Source organism: Bubalus kerabau, chromosome 13, assembly GCF_029407905.1.
Source record: "Bubalus kerabau isolate K-KA32 ecotype Philippines breed swamp buffalo chromosome 13, PCC_UOA_SB_1v2, whole genome shotgun sequence".
In the NCBI taxonomy this organism is placed as follows: domain Eukaryota; kingdom Metazoa; phylum Chordata; class Mammalia; order Artiodactyla; family Bovidae; genus Bubalus; species Bubalus kerabau.
Genome location: NC_073636.1, coordinates 34,131,822 through 34,148,155, shown reverse-complemented (window position 1 = coordinate 34,148,155; position 16,334 = coordinate 34,131,822). Strand labels below are relative to the sequence as shown.

The 16,334-nt window shown below is 41.5% G+C and overlaps 1 protein-coding gene and 1 long non-coding RNA gene across 6 annotated transcripts in view; one reads left to right on the top strand and one right to left on the bottom strand.

The window, feature by feature from the left end:
* Window positions 1-10,202, top strand: part of ZEB1 (zinc finger E-box binding homeobox 1) — a 199,216-nt gene extending 189,014 nt beyond the window's left edge. For all 5 annotated transcript variants that reach the window (XM_055543983.1, XM_055543981.1, XM_055543982.1 and 2 more), the window contains 3 exons: window positions 3,541-5,351; window positions 7,389-7,569; window positions 7,695-10,202. In XM_055543983.1, the coding sequence (XP_055399958.1) occupies window positions 3,541-5,351; window positions 7,389-7,569; window positions 7,695-8,281 (2,579 nt within the window). In that variant the 3' untranslated portion in view covers window positions 8,282-10,202. The remainder of the gene's footprint in view (window positions 1-3,540; window positions 5,352-7,388; window positions 7,570-7,694) is intronic.
* The window catches only part of LOC129625516 (uncharacterized), a 51,401-nt gene that overhangs the window by 685 nt on the left and 34,382 nt on the right, over window positions 1-16,334 (bottom strand). Inside the window, exon 3 of the long non-coding RNA XR_008701493.1 lies at window positions 913-981. This is a non-coding gene — a long non-coding RNA (uncharacterized LOC129625516). The remainder of the gene's footprint in view (window positions 1-912; window positions 982-16,334) is intronic.

Below are 16,334 nucleotides of genomic sequence, written 5' to 3'. Positions count from 1 at the left end.
CCCAGATAAACAGAAACAGAGGGTAAGCATTCAGAAAGTATTATATCAAGACAGTGCTGTGACAATTTCATTATAGTCTGTACAATGATAGTCCATAGGAGATTGGAAAATGTTTTTTAATGGAAAAAACAATGATCATTCACCACAGGTAGTTTTGTTTTTTTCTTTTTTAATTTTTTATTATTCTTACCTAATAATGAATGAACCTCATATCCTTCAGGAAACTCTGGGGGTTTTTTGCAGCTGAGTTTTTAAGGCATTGAAGGTCAGGGCCCTCAAGTTATGTGCCCTAGAGCTGCATGGGTCTCTTCTGGTGTCCATGGAAGGAACCCTCTGCAGTCCTGTGTGTCACTGCCATATGAACTTTGCACATGAGAGCTGTGCAAAGGAGCTGTGAGGAGGCCACCGCACCTGCCCAGAGAGACGGTGCAAAAGAGCCCCTGCACCCAGGCGGGGAGCCTCCCCAGCAAGTAAGCTGGGTTTGTTCCACAGCCTGATAGTCATTTCAGCCTAGAAAACTTTTGTATCAGGTGCAACTGACCACCACTTTAGCCATTAGAAAAAAGTCAGTGTGCATAATGTATCAGACTTTGAGCAGCACAACTTCCTGTTGTAGTAGTTACAAACACTAACCTAGGTCAGTAACTGAGGTGATATGCTTTAGCTATGAAGTTAGAATTAGAAACACAGCTTTTCCTAACATAGACTTTGGCTTTAGAATAATTGTTCTGCAGTCTTTTTTTTATAGCAGCAGTAAAATAACTGGGTGAGTCCCATAGTAGTAATGGTAACTCGCACCTGCTGAACACTCAACTGCTTTAAGTCATGCAGCTCTCACAGTAACCCTGGGAGGTAGATGCTACTGTTTCGTCCTTTTTTACTGATGAGAAAATGGAGTTTCAGAGAACTTACCTTGTCCCCAGTCACTCAGCTGGGACACAGGCCTCCTGACTCCAAAGCCACTGCCATCCCCACTGTGCTCTGTAAAGACAGAAATAATCAATACTACAGATGCTTATTTTCCTAGTCAGCAAGGGAACAAGCATGTAGTTATCTAAAAAGGTCATCAAATAATTAAGAATGTTAAAAAATGCAAAGCCATATCCCTTGTTTTACACCCACTGGAAATTTTTATCCAATGCATTTTGAGTATTGAATCACATTTCAGGCATCCCATTGGAAAGATATTGATAAAACTGGAGAAACTCAGAGGTGAGTTAACAAGTGGGTAAGAGTTCTGAAGAACACATCTGATGAGGAATGTGTGAAAGACCTGGACACATTTAACCTGCATGAGGGAAATTGAGGGATACTTGGGACAGCTCTTCATCACATCGAAAGTCTTGCTTGTCAAGGAAGTGTTAGACCAGCTCCAAGCGGCATCAGAAACAAGCATAATAGGGAAGGGCAACTCTGGCTTAGTACTGACCCTCTGTCCCGTTGCTCTTCTAAGGAGTCACTAACAGTTCCTGAGGGCACACTGAGCTCTGCTGCATCGTCTGTTGTAACTGCAGAACAGTCCAGCGAGGATGCATCTACGTTTATTCACGCACCAAAACACTGAGGCTTGGACAGGTTAAGAAAATAGACATAGTATGTGACAGAGCAAGAACCTGAACTTAGATCCTGGCCCTCAGCAAAGCCAGACTAGACTGCCTTCCTCCGATCTGTCCAGGGGCGGTAACCTCCTTTTAATAAAAGAGGTTAAGCAGAAATGAGCCAGTGCCAAGGATGATATGAAATGAACCCTTCATTGGGAAGGAGGCTGTACTAGAGGGCTTTATTAGATTCCTTCCAACTCTAATTTGATTATGCAGACACATTTGAGAAAATATAATGCCCTTGTTTTAATCTTTACAACATTGAAATTCCAAGACTAGCAGGTCCTATGCTTTCTTGCTGCTTTCCTTTTAATCGTTAAAAAGAAAGGGGGAGATAAAGAGCTTTATTTTGCCACTGAGTAGATAAGCAGCATCACCACACTTCATCATTGTACAGTTGGCCACTCATTCATCTGGCAGAGGCTTTCAGAGCAGCGCTGTGACCTGCACGCAGCAGGTGTGGGAGTAAACAGCACTGAGACTGGACCTCCCTGAACCGAGGCATCGGTACCTTTAGACTATAAATTCATGAACTAGAACATGTGCAAACTCAAGTAAAAAAAAAAAAGGGGTTGTATGAAAATATTCCATTCAACTCAAAAATTTCTGTCAGAGTACTCGTAGTGACCCAGAAGATCACCTTGTACCCTGGAAGGTCTTGGGGAGTGACGTAACTGAGGCCTCTGCAAGCAGGAAGCTTCTTTTTTTTTCCTGACGTTTCACAAAGATGTTTTATTTGTGCAGCAAAAGTATACTGTGTTTTAATACTTAAATGTTCTAAGTTACTGTAACCACTGTCACTGAAATTGAAACTCCAAGATGCTTTTTGTGCCAAGAGGCTCAGTGGTAAAGAATTCACCCACCAGTGCAGGAGGCACAAAAGACACAGGTTGCTTCCCACATTGGGAAGATCCCCTGGAGGAGGAAATGGCAATCCACTCCAGTATTCGTGCCTGGAGAGTCCCATGGACAGAGGAATCTGGCAGGCTGCAGTCCACGGGTTGCAAAGAGCTGGACACAACTGAGCAACTGAGCACACAGCGAACACTGCCTTACTGATGTAGGAGTATGTACATCCCTCATAGCTCAGCTGGTAAAGAATCCGCCTGCAATGCAGGAGACCCTGGTTCAGTGCCTGGGTGGGGAAGTTCCCCTGGAGAAGGCATAGGCTACCACTCCAGTAGTATTGGGCTTCTCTGGTGGCTCAGATGGTAAAGAATCCACCTGCAATGCAGGAGACCTGGGTTCGATCCCTGGGTTGGGAAGATCCCCTGGAGAAGGGAATGGCTACCCACTCCAGTATTCTGGCCTAGAAAATCCCATGGAGTCACAAATTGTCAGACACGACTGAGCAACTAAGCACACACATACATCCCAGCTTAATAAGCCAAGGCTTGTAACAATACTTGTATTTAAACTTTTCTTCCCCACTGAAAAAGGTCTTTTCAAGGAAACCTATGAATATAGGAAGGATAGATATTCTTCATATGACTCATACAGTCAAGGATAGATGTTCACACTTATTAAGCCTTATGGGAGATTTTACTTCCTTTTGTCTAATATTAATTTCTCCTATAGATGGTTAAGTAGAGTAGAATATAGAGAATTACATAGTTTAGTGACACAGGATAAGAAAAAAATTACTTAAAAGAGTGGGATATAATTTTTTGGTATCTGAGAAAGATTTGAACTTTTAAAAGTGAACAAAATTGTTATATGCACCTGAAGAGAGGATTCTCTTGCTGGTCAGCATGTAGTTCAGACTAACATTTTATTGGTGCTTGACATTTATGTAGGTTTTCAACTTAAAAGTGATGATTCTAAATAAAATTGTATCACAAGCACACACGGTAACCCCCTTTTTAAATTGATACTGCTTGTTTTAGGGAAAATGTGAATATGTGAAAATTTACGAATGTAACTTTTTGTTGTTGTTTAGGAGAGAAGCCATATGAATGCCCAAACTGCAAGAAACGTTTTTCCCATTCTGGTTCCTACAGCTCACACATAAGCAGTAAGAAATGTATCAGCCTGATGCCTGTGAACGGGCGACCAAGAACAGGGCTCAAGACCTCGCAGTGCTCCTCACCCTCGCTCTCGGCCTCTCCAGGCAGCCCCACGCGACCACAGATGCGGCAGAAGATAGAGAACAAGCCCCTGCAGGAGCAGCTCCCTGTAAACCAGATTAAAACTGAACCTGTGGATTATGAGTTCAAACCCATAGTGGTTGCTTCAGGAATCAACTGTTCAGCCCCTCTACAGAACGGGGTTTTCAGTGGTGGTGGCCCCTTACAGGCAACCAGTTCTCCTCAGGGTGTGGTGCAGGCCGTCGTTCTGCCAACGGTGGGTTTGGTGTCCCCCATCAGTATCAATTTAAGTGATATTCAGAATGTACTTAAAGTGGCGGTAGATGGTAACGTCATCAGGCAAGTTTTGGAGAATAATCAAGCCAATCTTGCATCCAAAGAACAAGAAACAATCAATGCTTCATCCATCCAGCAGGGCGGCCATTCTGTTATTTCAGCCATCAGTCTTCCTCTGGTTGATCAAGATGGAACAACCAAAATCATCATTAACTACAGTCTTGAACAACCTAGCCAACTTCAAGTTGTTCCTCAGAATTTAAAAAAAGAAACCCCAGTCCCCACCAACAATTGCAAAAGCGAAAAGTTACCAGAAGATCTTACTGTCAAGTCTGAGAAGGACAAAAGCTTTGAAGGGGGAGGGAATGACAGCACGTGCCTCCTGTGTGACGACTGTCCCGGGGACCTCAATGCACTTCCGGAGCTAAAGCACTATGACCTGAAGCAGCCCGCCCAGCCCCCTCCGCCCCCCACCCCAGAAGCTGCCAAGCCCGAGGCCTCCGCTCCATCGGGGTCCGGAGATGGCAGTTTGTCTCCCAGTCAGCCACCTTTAAAGAACCTCTTGTCTCTTCTGAAAGCGTATTATGCTTTGAACGCACAACCAAGTGCAGAAGAGCTCTCAAAAATTGCTGATTCCGTGAACCTACCACTGGATGTAGTGAAAAAGTGGTTTGAAAAGATGCAAGCGGGACAGATCTCAGTGCAGTCTTCTGAACCATCTTCCCCGGAACCAGGCAAAGCCAACACCCCTGCCAAGAGCGACGATCAGCCTCAGGCTGCAGATGCAGATGAAGCCCAGGACGGCACAGGGAACTGCCAGAGCCCTCTGAAGAGAGCTAGCTCTCCCGTCTTACCAGGGGGCTCGGCTGTCAATGGTTCCAGAAGCAGCGCCTCCTCCCCTTCCCCCTTGAACCTCTCTTCCTCCAGAAGCGCACAGGGTTACTCATACCCGACAGAAGGGGCGCAGGAAGAGCCGCAGGTCGAACCTCTTGATCTTTCACTACCAAAGCAGCAGGGCGAGTTATTGGAAAGGCCAACTATCACTAGTGTTTACCAGAACAGTGTTTATTCTGTCCAGGAAGAACCCTTGAACTTGTCTTGTGCAAAAAAGGAGCCACAAAAGGACAGTTGTGTTACAGACTCAGAACCAGTTGTAAATGTAATCCCACCAAGTGCCAACCCCATAAATATTGCTATACCTACCGTCACTGCCCAGTTACCCACGATCGTGGCCATCGCTGACCAGAACAGTGTTCCGTGCTTGCGAGCACTGGCTGCCAACAAGCAGACCATCCTGATCCCCCAGGTCGCCTACACATACTCGACTGCAGTCAGCCCGGCGGTCCAGGAAACACCCTTGAAGGTGATCCAGCCCAGTGGAAATCAGGTAAAAAAGGAAAAAAACCACTCCCAGCCCCAATCCATTGATCAAATGCTAGTTTGATTTATTTTAGTGAATTTCTCTAATAAAAACCAGGCATGAAAGAGCCAAGCAGCTTGTTAAACTGTCATGTTTGAAAGGAAATAGCTGACTGTGTGTCTTAGCTGCTGTGGCATCTTGGCTTTTGTTGTTTACTGATCCAGAGTGTAGTTTTCAACTGCGGTTTTAAGTATTATTTTGCTGAAAAGAGGGTCGATGGGTCTCAGCTATAAGACTGACTGTTTGAAACTAGAGATGGAAGAGGAAAGTAAAATTCAAATACTCATTAATCAGACTTCTGTTTTATAGTTAAGTTCGCAGAATTCGTCATAGTTTCTGCCTTACGATCATCAGTAAATGAAAATTTGTTCACAGATGTTTTATACCAGGCAAACTTAGCTCTCACTTTTTGTGTTAACCTGTTTATAAAAGGCTTTAATGAAGCAAACAAAAATTAAGTATATAAAGAATTCACCTAATGAGTTTACTGAGGATTTTCTAAGCTGTAAACTAGTGTTCAATCATAATAATACATGAGGAATTACAGTTGTGAATCTGTGTTTGTATTTTCCTCTGTAACACTCTCCAAGTCCATGACAGTTATGATAAAGCTATTTTGCATGACTGTTGTGTGTTTCACTGTCCAGGCTTTTTCTGTGTCACTGACCTTGATGTCTCCATTTTTTCCATCAATTTCTGATTGAATCAAATGAATACTAGAGATAAATTTAATCTTTTTCTCAAATACTTACTATAAGAAGATGTGACTGTAAAATAATTACAATATCCTGTTCAAGTATGTTTTGCTACTTTTGTCTCCTTAAATATTGCTACCAATGGGGCTTCCTGTAATCGTGGTAACCTTGAAAAAGTTTTCACATGGCTAAATTTTTCATGAAACCTAAATTTTAACTATATAAAACACTCTTCACACCTTTGAAGAATAAACTGGGAAATTTCAGCTAACGACACCCAATAACATGAAGAGAGTCCCTTTAACACCATTGGCAGCTTACAAGGGACGGAAAAACGTCTGTCAGCACCTCGCCCCCCTTGTTGTTTAGTCGCTCAGCTCAGTTGTATCTGACTCTTGGCGACCCCATGGACTATAGCCCGCCAGGCTCCCCTGTGCATGGAATTTCCCAGGCAAAAATACTGGAGTGGTTTGACATCTCCTCCAGAGAATCTTCCTGCATCAGATATTGAACCCACATCTCCTGATTGGCAGGTGGATTCTTTACCACTGAGCCACCAGGGAAGTCCTCTCCCACCTTACAAAGCTGTAAGAAATTGTGGGAAACCTCTAAACTTGTGGAAAATGTGTGAGTTTAGGATGGAAGTCTTCAGGAAAGACACAGGATCTTAGGAGCCCAATCCCACTGCAGGCTCCCTGCAGAATTCTTCCACCTACAGGAGACCCTGCTGCCAGTTTTCTCCCTAACCCTCACCCAAAACTCTGAAGATTGACCATCAAGCAAGGATTCTTGTTTAAAAACACAGACCTGCCTGCATTTTTTTTCCAACTTGCCTCTTAGAAAACTTAGAAAAGTGATAGGACAAACCTCCCTCTTTACAAGGAGACAATGAAGTTTAGTTCACAAAATTCTAAGGTCCTGGGAGATACAATTTAAAGACCACTTTTAAGAAATAGTCTTAATTTTCACTTAGTAAAACCCAGAAGGTAAGTAAGCGATGCAGTTACAAATTCACGACTGTTTAGCAAACTGGTAAGTTAAAACGTTCGACAGACTTCTCATAAATTAATGATCCAGAGGCAACTAAGTGTGTTCTCCGCAGCATCCTTTCTTTCGGTGCCCGCCAACCCTGGGCTGCTTTTGCCGTTGTGACGGCACCGCCCCTCACCTGAACCTTCCCGTGGAGCCTGCTTTGGTCAGGTTGTCGAAAGCAGAAGTCAAAGTGGTTTCTTCAGCTCTGCTTTTATTTATGTCTGTCGTTTATCCTGTAATCTTAAACGAACTTTTCCTACTTCCTTTTCTCCTCTAGGATGAAAGGCAAGACACTAGCTCAGAAGGCGTATCCAATGTAGAGGATCAGAACGACTCCGATTCCACGCCCCCCAAAAAGAAAATGCGGAAGACAGAAAACGGAATGTATGCTTGTGATTTGTGTGATAAGATATTCCAAAAGAGTAGCTCACTGTTGAGACATAAATACGAACACACAGGTACGTATGTTAAGGAAGCTGCCAGTTTTGCAGAGTTGAATTGATGGCTATTTCCATAACCAGAAGTGCCCCAAGGCCTAGCGGCTCCATGCCGTTGTATTTCATAGCTGTGCCCTTATTTTCAGGTAAAAGGCCCCACGAGTGTGGCATCTGCAAAAAGGCGTTTAAACACAAGCATCACCTGATCGAGCACATGCGCCTGCACTCCGGGGAGAAGCCCTACCAGTGCGACAAGTGCGGGAAGCGCTTCTCCCACTCGGGCTCCTACTCCCAACACATGAACCACCGCTACTCCTACTGCAAGAGGGAGGCCGAGGAACGGGAGCCCCCTGAGCCGGGGGCTGCAGGCCCAGGGGTCCCGCCCGAGCAGCATGCGGGGCAGGGCGACTCGGACGAGAGGGAGAGCTCGACGCGGGAGGAGGATGAGGACAGCGAAAAGGAGGAGGAAGAGGAGGAGGAGGAGCGGGAGCTGGAGGAGCTGGAGGAGGAGAAGGGAAGTGGAGTGGCGCGAGGGGAGGAGGAGGTGGAGGATGGAGAGGAGGAGATGGACGACGAGGAGGACGAGGACGAGGAGGCGGAGGATGAGGGGGAGAGCGCAGAAACGGAAGGTGTGGGGCAGGGGGCGGGGGCTGGAGGCCAGGCCCACAGCTTAGAACACAAAGTCAGTGAGGGCAGCGAGCAGGTGTCCGAAGAGAAAACAAATGAAGCCTAATAGTTTTTCTAGAAAAGAAAGAAAATTCTAATTGGTAATGAAGTTTTGTTCTATATTATACATGCTTTTCATGGAAACACAGTAACCTGTATACTGTGATTTCTGTTCACTACTGTGTAAAGTAAAAATTTAAAAAAACACAAAATCAAAAAAAAAAAAAAAACCACACAAAAAAAATCCGGGTGTGCCTGAACCTCAGACCTAGTAATTTTTCATGCATTTTTCAAGTTAGGAACAAGTTTGTAATATGAAGCAGATTAGAAAACTTAATGACTCAGAAAGCAGAGATTTAACAGATTAAAGAAAGCTGATTGATTAGATGAGCACCTGACATTGTTTCATTTTATCAGTATTAATTAGCACTCTTACATTAGTTTATTCTTAAGCTGTACAATTGGGAGAATTTTATAATTTTTTATTGGTAAACATATGCTAAATCCGCTTCAGTATTTTATTATGTTTTGTAAAATGTGAGAACTTCTGCACTACAGAATTCCCTTCACAGAGAAGTATAATGCAGTTCCAAACCGTGCTAACTACCTTTTCTAAATTCAACCTAGAAGGTAGTCATTTCTAATATTTAGATGTCACAGTAGAGCGTATTCTCATTTAAAGTGTATTGTTAGCCTTAAGAAAGCAGCCGCTAGAAGAGCTGAAGTTTCTTACTCATGTGGTTTAAAATGGAGTTGACGAGATTGCCGTTGAGTTCTGATCGCAGGGACTAACAGTGTTGATACTGGTGAGACAGCAGAGACGTCAGAATCAGTGTTCGTAATTGTGTTTGCGTACGTGGTACACAAATATGAAGGATGTGATATGAAGCTTTGTATCTCCTCTGGCCTTAAGCAAGACCTGTGTGCTCTAAGTGCCATTTATCAGTATTTTCAAGGCTCTGACTAGCCTCCGTTCATGCGTGGCCTACAATAACTAGCATTTGTTGATTTGTTTCTTGTATCAAAATTCCAAAATAAAACTTAAAAACCACTGACTCTGTCAGAGAAGCCAAACACTGGGACATTTCACCCTTTAATTCCTCAGTATTCATTTTGCGTTAATTGACTTTCAGAATTTCTCTACTGAAACGAAAGGGAAATTTTCTAATCTGCTTTATCCATGTACTTCCATTTCAAACATGGACCTGCCATTGTTATTTGGCTCATAACTGTTTCCAAATGTTAGTTATTATGGAGCCAGTTTATTAACAACATTAGCTGATTTTTACCTATCAGTATTATTTTATTTCTTTTAGTTTATAGATCTGTGCAACATTTTTGTACTGTATGTCTTCAAACTTGGCAGTATTAATACCCTTCTTACTGACATATGTACTTTTAGTTTTAGAAAACTTTTATATTTATGTGTCTTATTTTTATATTTCTTTATTTATTACACAGTGTAGTGTATAATACTGTAGTTTGTATTAATACAATAATATATTTTAGTATGAAAATTTGGAAAGTTGATAAGATTTAAAGTAGAGATGCAATTGGTTCTCTTGCATTGAGATTTGATTTAACAGTGTTATGTTAACATTTATACTTGCCTTGGACTGTAGAACAGAATTTAAATGGGAATGTATTAGTTTTACAACTGCAATCAAGTCATTTTACCTTTACCCAGTTTTTAATATAAAACTCTTAAATTTTGAAATTCACTGTGTGACTAATAGCATGATGCTCTGCGGTTTTATTAAGAGATTAGTCTAACCATAAAACTCTCATTTCCTTAGGAAGCCAAATTAGGATAACCTCATGTAAACAGTGTTGGGAACAACGTTTAACATTTTGTGCCAATTTGTTCCTGTATTCATGTATGTAAGTTACAAATCTGACTCTTCATTTTTAAGTTCCTTGTTACACCATGGTCATTTTCTAGTTTTTTACCAGACTCCCCATCTCACAATAAAATGCATCAACAACCCTGACTTGCTGTCCTTCTTTTAATCACTCTCAAGATTTTCTCTGGAAAACTCTGTAAAGTAGGTATACAGTCATCCTGCTCTGGGTGTATCTTGGGCTGAGTTTGGGTAAACTCAGTGGTTTAGACATTCCCCACTAAGTCAGGGATTTTCCTGCAGCTGGTGTTTCTGGAAATGTCAGAGGTGACAACGAATGGCCAACTGAGAGCTTGCGTCCTCGTCTAGAAGCTTTTACCCCCGACTCCGGATCCGTGACCTCTTACCCTTGGGGAGCTGGGTTTCAAGGTCTTTCCTCTGCGCTCCCACAGCCTTCGCCTTCCTCACCTCAGCCCTTACACTCTCACTCACGCCCCTCCCACCAGGACCAGGGTCCTCTGGACCACCTGCCAGGTCACTCTCCTGCCCCAGTGCCCAGCACAAGTCCATGCGGCCGTGTGTGCTGAACGATAATATGATTTGCATGTTAAAAGAGCTCAGCTATGTCTTTACTACTCTTTTGCTTCTGTATATGCTAAATGATTTCAGCAATTTGGTAATGTCCTTATTCAGGTCCTATTAAACACTAGACATAATAGACAAATAGTAAACTCTGCCTGTCTGCCTGCCTTTCTGTTCTGATTTGTGAGTTTATTTCTAGGTGTCTTCCTTGTGCTTAACCTCATGGTACATGACACGGGTGCTCAAGGCCTCTGGGAGGAGTGCCGGCACCCATCCTAACAAATTCCATGAGGACCCCCTTCCCTTCTGATGGCCTCATGTTCCCAGCGTGACGCCTCACTTCTGTCACTGAAAAAACCTCCCCAATAAGCACAGTAGAGGTTTAGGAAATAAGAATAAATAAGTAACCCTTCTTAGGACATATTCATACTATAATCACTCTAACAGGAAGCTCAAAGAAGTCCGTGCTCGATTTATACAGGTAAATGGCTAATGAAGGAAGTCTAGATTCATCAGAGAAGTTCTGAAGGTGAAAACGCACCAGCATTTCCCATCCCCCCAATCCAGTAACAGTGCGTCACTAACCTGTGCCACACGCAGACTCCTTGCTGCTGTCGTCAAAGCTGATTTCGCAGAAGCCTTACAAGACAGAAACACCATGTGCCCATGAACACACACATATTAAGGAGCAGAATAAAATATCTGACACTAAGAGCCATGCTCTTAACTAGCCTGTATCACATCTCATGTGAGAATAGCCTACACTATCTACATCTGAACTTAAGCCTGGCTCTAAGTAATACGAGTAGAAGTTGTCAGCAAGACTAATACACATTTCATAACATGGAGAAAAAGAGAAGGAAGGGCAAAGACTTTTTTTTCAAATCTGTGTGTAAACTTAAAATTAGCCATGAAAACATGAAAATGCAAACTTAGACTTCTTAAGATCAATGGGAGGATATATTAGAACAACTATAATATGGACTTCGAACCTTAAAAAAAATAGAACATAAATTTCTCTGTTCTGGTGGACAAATACAGTCCACTCAACAATTCACATTTGTTCTCAACAACACATGGGACATTGATGAAGAGAAACCATATTATGAGCCATGAAACAACCTTCAAATTCTAAAGAATTAAAAACAAAGTGGTTTTCCCTGACTACAAAATAAACTAGAAATCAGTAACAGAAATACATCTGGAAAATCCCCTCCCCCTGCCCCACAAAACTATTTGAAACTATGTTAACATGTTTCTCAGTAAACATTGACAAAAAGAACTAAGTAAAAATGAAAATCCAACATCAGAAGTTGCAGTAACCAGTAAAAGCAGTGCATATAAGGAAATTCATAATATTAAATGCTTATATTAGAAAAGAAGGCATAAGCTTCCCCCTTTGGAAATTAGAAGAATAAAATTAAATCCAAACCAAGGAAAAAGGCAATAATAGAAGAAGTCAATGGCATAGAAAACAGAAAAGCAATAAGTACACCAATGAAATTAGAACCTGATTCTTTGAAAAAATTGATAAACCTCTAGCCAGGTAGATCAAGAAGACAAATCATCAAGAATAAGGGAAGATATTCTTCTTGCAAATTCTACAGGGTAGAAGGATGAAAAGGAAGTATTGTGAACTTTTTAAGCCAATGAACTTGAGAGCTTTGATGAAAAGGACACAACCAAAACTCACTATAACAAGAAATAGATAACCTGATTAGTCCAATCACAAACTGCTAGTTAAAAACCTTCCCACAGGACTTCCCTGGGAGTCCAATGGTTAAGAATCCACCTGCCAATGCAGGGGATGTGGGTTCAGTCCCTGGTCCGGGAAGATCCCACGTGCACTGCGCCTGTGTGCCACAAGCTCCAGCGCCTGTGCTCTACAGTAAGAGAAGCCACTGCAGCGAGAGGCGAGCCCATCACAACTAGAGCGGCTCCCACCGGCCATAGCTAGCGCGAGCCCATGCACAGCGACAGACCCGGTGCAGCCATAAGTGAATACAGCTTGTTAGAAATCTTCCCACAGAGAAGACTCCAGGACCAGATGGCTTCACCAGTGAATTCTACCAAAATTTTACAGAAGTTATTGTACAAATTCCTCACAAGCTCGTCCAGAAAATAAAACACATTTCCCGCCTTCGTCTGTGGAGCCAGCATTAACCTGATAGGAAAATCAGACAATGACATAACAATAAGTAAAAACTCCACACTAGTATTTCTCTGAATGTAGATGCAAAAATCCTTGACAAAGTATTTGGTAATCATTTTGAGTCGTGTATCAAAAGGAACTTTATGACCAAGTGGAATTTATCCCAGGACTGCAAGGTTGCTTTGCATTCAGAAACCAATTTACACCATTTTTACATACTTCTATCATATTTACAGAGCAAAAAGAAAAGCCACATGATCATCTTAACAGGTGTAGAGGAAGCACCTGACAAAATTCTACACCAAGTCATGAAAGTCCTCAGCAATCTAGGAATAGAAGGAAATTTCCTCAATCTAATAGAGGGCACCTGCAACAAACCCCATAGTTATCACAATAATTTTGAAAAATTGAATGGTTTCTTCATAAAATTATGAACAAAGCAAGAACGGCTACTCTCACTCTTTTTTTAAAGTATTGTACTAGAGGTCCCATCAGGTGCAGCATGACAGGAAAAAGAAATGAACGGTACACAGATTGGGAAAAGAGAAGTAACTTTTTATTTGCAGATACAAGGTCATCATGCAAAAATCGATCATATTTTTATAACAGTGGTAAAATGTAAATTTAATTTTTTAATATATGATATTAATATATGAAACATTTAGGGATAATTTATCAAATATGGGCAAAACGTGGGCACCAAAAATACTAAATACGGCTGAAAGAAAGATGCAATACAAATGAGAAGATAGTCCATGTGTATTGATCACAAGATTGACTGAATGTCATTGCTGTGTCAGTCCTCCTCAAATTCATCTATTGATTCAACATGATTCCAGTGAAAACTGAAGCCATATAATTATGGAAATTGGCAGCCTTATTCAACATTTATATGGAAATGCAAAGGACTTCAGGTAAGCAAAACAATTTTGGAAAAGAATTAAGTTGGAGGACTTAGATTACCTGATTTCTAGCCTTCCTATAAAGTTGCAGTGGTCAAAACAGGGTTGTATGGGCATAAGAATGTACATACAGATCAAGAAAACCATTAAAAGTTAGGAGGAGACCCACATATTCACAGCCAATTGATTTTTGCCAAATGTGCTAAGGTAATCCAATGGTTAAATGATCATCTTTTCAAAATATACTGTTGATATTAGAACTTGATCCTTATGTCACATCATATGCAGGAAAATGAACTTCACCTTATGTCATACCATACACAGGAATTATTTCCAAATGGATAACATACTTAAATACAAGAGCTAAAATTATAAACCTTCTGGAAGAAAACATAAGGAATTCTTTGTGATCTCCAATTAGGCAAATAGTTCATAGATAAGACACAAAAAGGATGAATGAGTCATAGAAAAAAGTAATTGATGACATTACAACTTAAAAATTTTGCTCTCCAAAAGATACTGTTAAGAAAATCAAAAGAGAATACAGACTGGGAGAATACTTGCACACACTCATTTATATACCTAAGAGTATCGGTAATACTAAATACTGCACAGAATAGAAAGCAACCGGAACTCTCATACATTACTAGTGGGAATTTACAATAATACACCCACTTTAGAAGATAGCTTGTCAGTGTCTCAGAAAGTTAAATACAGTTAAATACTTACTCACTGGAGACATATTAGTATGTCTTTTGTTATCATTATTGATTGGAGACTTAGCGATACATTTTTAGAGAGTAGTACAATTAACATGGGCTTCCCTGGTGGCTCAGAGGTTAAAGCATCTGCCTCCAATGCGGGAGACCCGGGTTCGATCCCTGGGTCGGGAAGATCCCCTGGACAAGGAAATGGTAACCCACTCCAGTATTCTTGCCTGGAGAATCCCACGGACAGAGAAGCCTGGTAGGCTACAGTCCATGGGGTCGCAGAGAGTCGGACACGACTGAGAGACTTCACTTTCACAATTAACATAGCTGTGTGAAGTTAGAAAGAAAGTGAAGTCACTCAGTCGTGTCCAACTCTGCGATCCCATGGACTATAGTCTACCAGGCTTCTCTGTCCATTGGATTTTCCAGGCAAGAGTACTGGGGTGGGTTGCCATTTCCTTCTCCAGGGGATCTTCCTGACCCAGGGATTGAACCCAGGTCTCCTGCATTGCAGGCAGACGCTTTACCCTCATAGCAGTTTTAGCCATAATAGCCAAACCGAAGATAACCCAGATATGTAGCAACCAGGGAATAAATACCCTACAGTATTCCACACAATGGAATACCACTCAACAATAAGCAACACATACAACATGGATGAATCTGAAGAGCAGATATGCTAACTATAACATGAAGAGTGGTGGCCATACAGGAATACACCTTTGCAAAAACTGTAAAAAAAAAAAAAAAAGCCTTTTCAATGTCTCCATTTTCTTTATTAATTAAAAGATCAAAACAAAACTGGGAGTAAGCACTGTCTTTGTGTCCTAAGTATATTGAGTTGTGTTGCAAAGACAATTTCTGTTACTGGATTAGGCTTTTTTTAGAGTACTAGAAAGTGGGAAGGAAACTCTTAAATATTCAAGGCAAATTACAAGTTAAAATTTTTTTTAATAATCTCATCTTCAGAAAATGCTATGTTCTACTATTACTCAGGGGCTTGTCTGTTTTCTTACCGTAAACTAAGTATAATATAAACTTTACCATTTTAACCATATCAAAGTATACAGTTCAGTAGCGTGAAGTATATTCACCATGCTATACTATCACCACTATCCACTTTTCATCATCTCCAAACAGAAGCTTTGTACCCATAACTCCCCACCCCTCCCTCTCCCCAGCCTGTTAACCTTATTATGCACTATTGTATTTTCTCTTTGAATTAGTCTACTCTACATGCCTCATATGAGTGGAATCATGCAGTATTTGCCCTTTTGTGTCTGGCTTATCTCTCTTAGCATAACCGTTTATATTCAAGGTTCATCCATGCTGTAGTATGTATCAGAATTGCATTCCTTTTTAAGGCTAAATAATATTCCACTGACTGTATATGCCACATCTTGTTTATCCACTCATCTATCAATAGACATCTAGCTATTTCCACCTTTTCTGGCTATTGTGAATAAAGCTTCTATGATCACTGACTTGTTGAGTTCCTGCTCTCAATTCGTTTGGATATATACCTAGAAGTGGCACTGTTGGATCAAATGGTAATTCTAAATGAAACTCTTTGAGGAGCTGCCAAACTCTTCCACAGTGGTACACTATTTTATATTCCATCAGCAATGCACAAGCATTTCAATTTCTCTATGTCCTTATCAACACTTGTTATTCTGTGTTTTGATAATAGCCATTCTAATTGGTGAACACAGTACAAGAAGCAATGAACAAAACCATCCCCAAGAAAAAGAAATGCAACAAGGCAAAATGGTTGTCTAAGGGCTTCCCTGGTGGCTCAGAGGTTAAAGCGTCTGCCTCCAATGCGGGAGACCCAGGTTTGATCCCTGGGTCAGGAAGATCCCCTGGAGAAGGAAATGGCAACCCACTCCAGTACTCTTGCCTGGAGAATCCCATGGAGGGAGGAGCCTGGTAG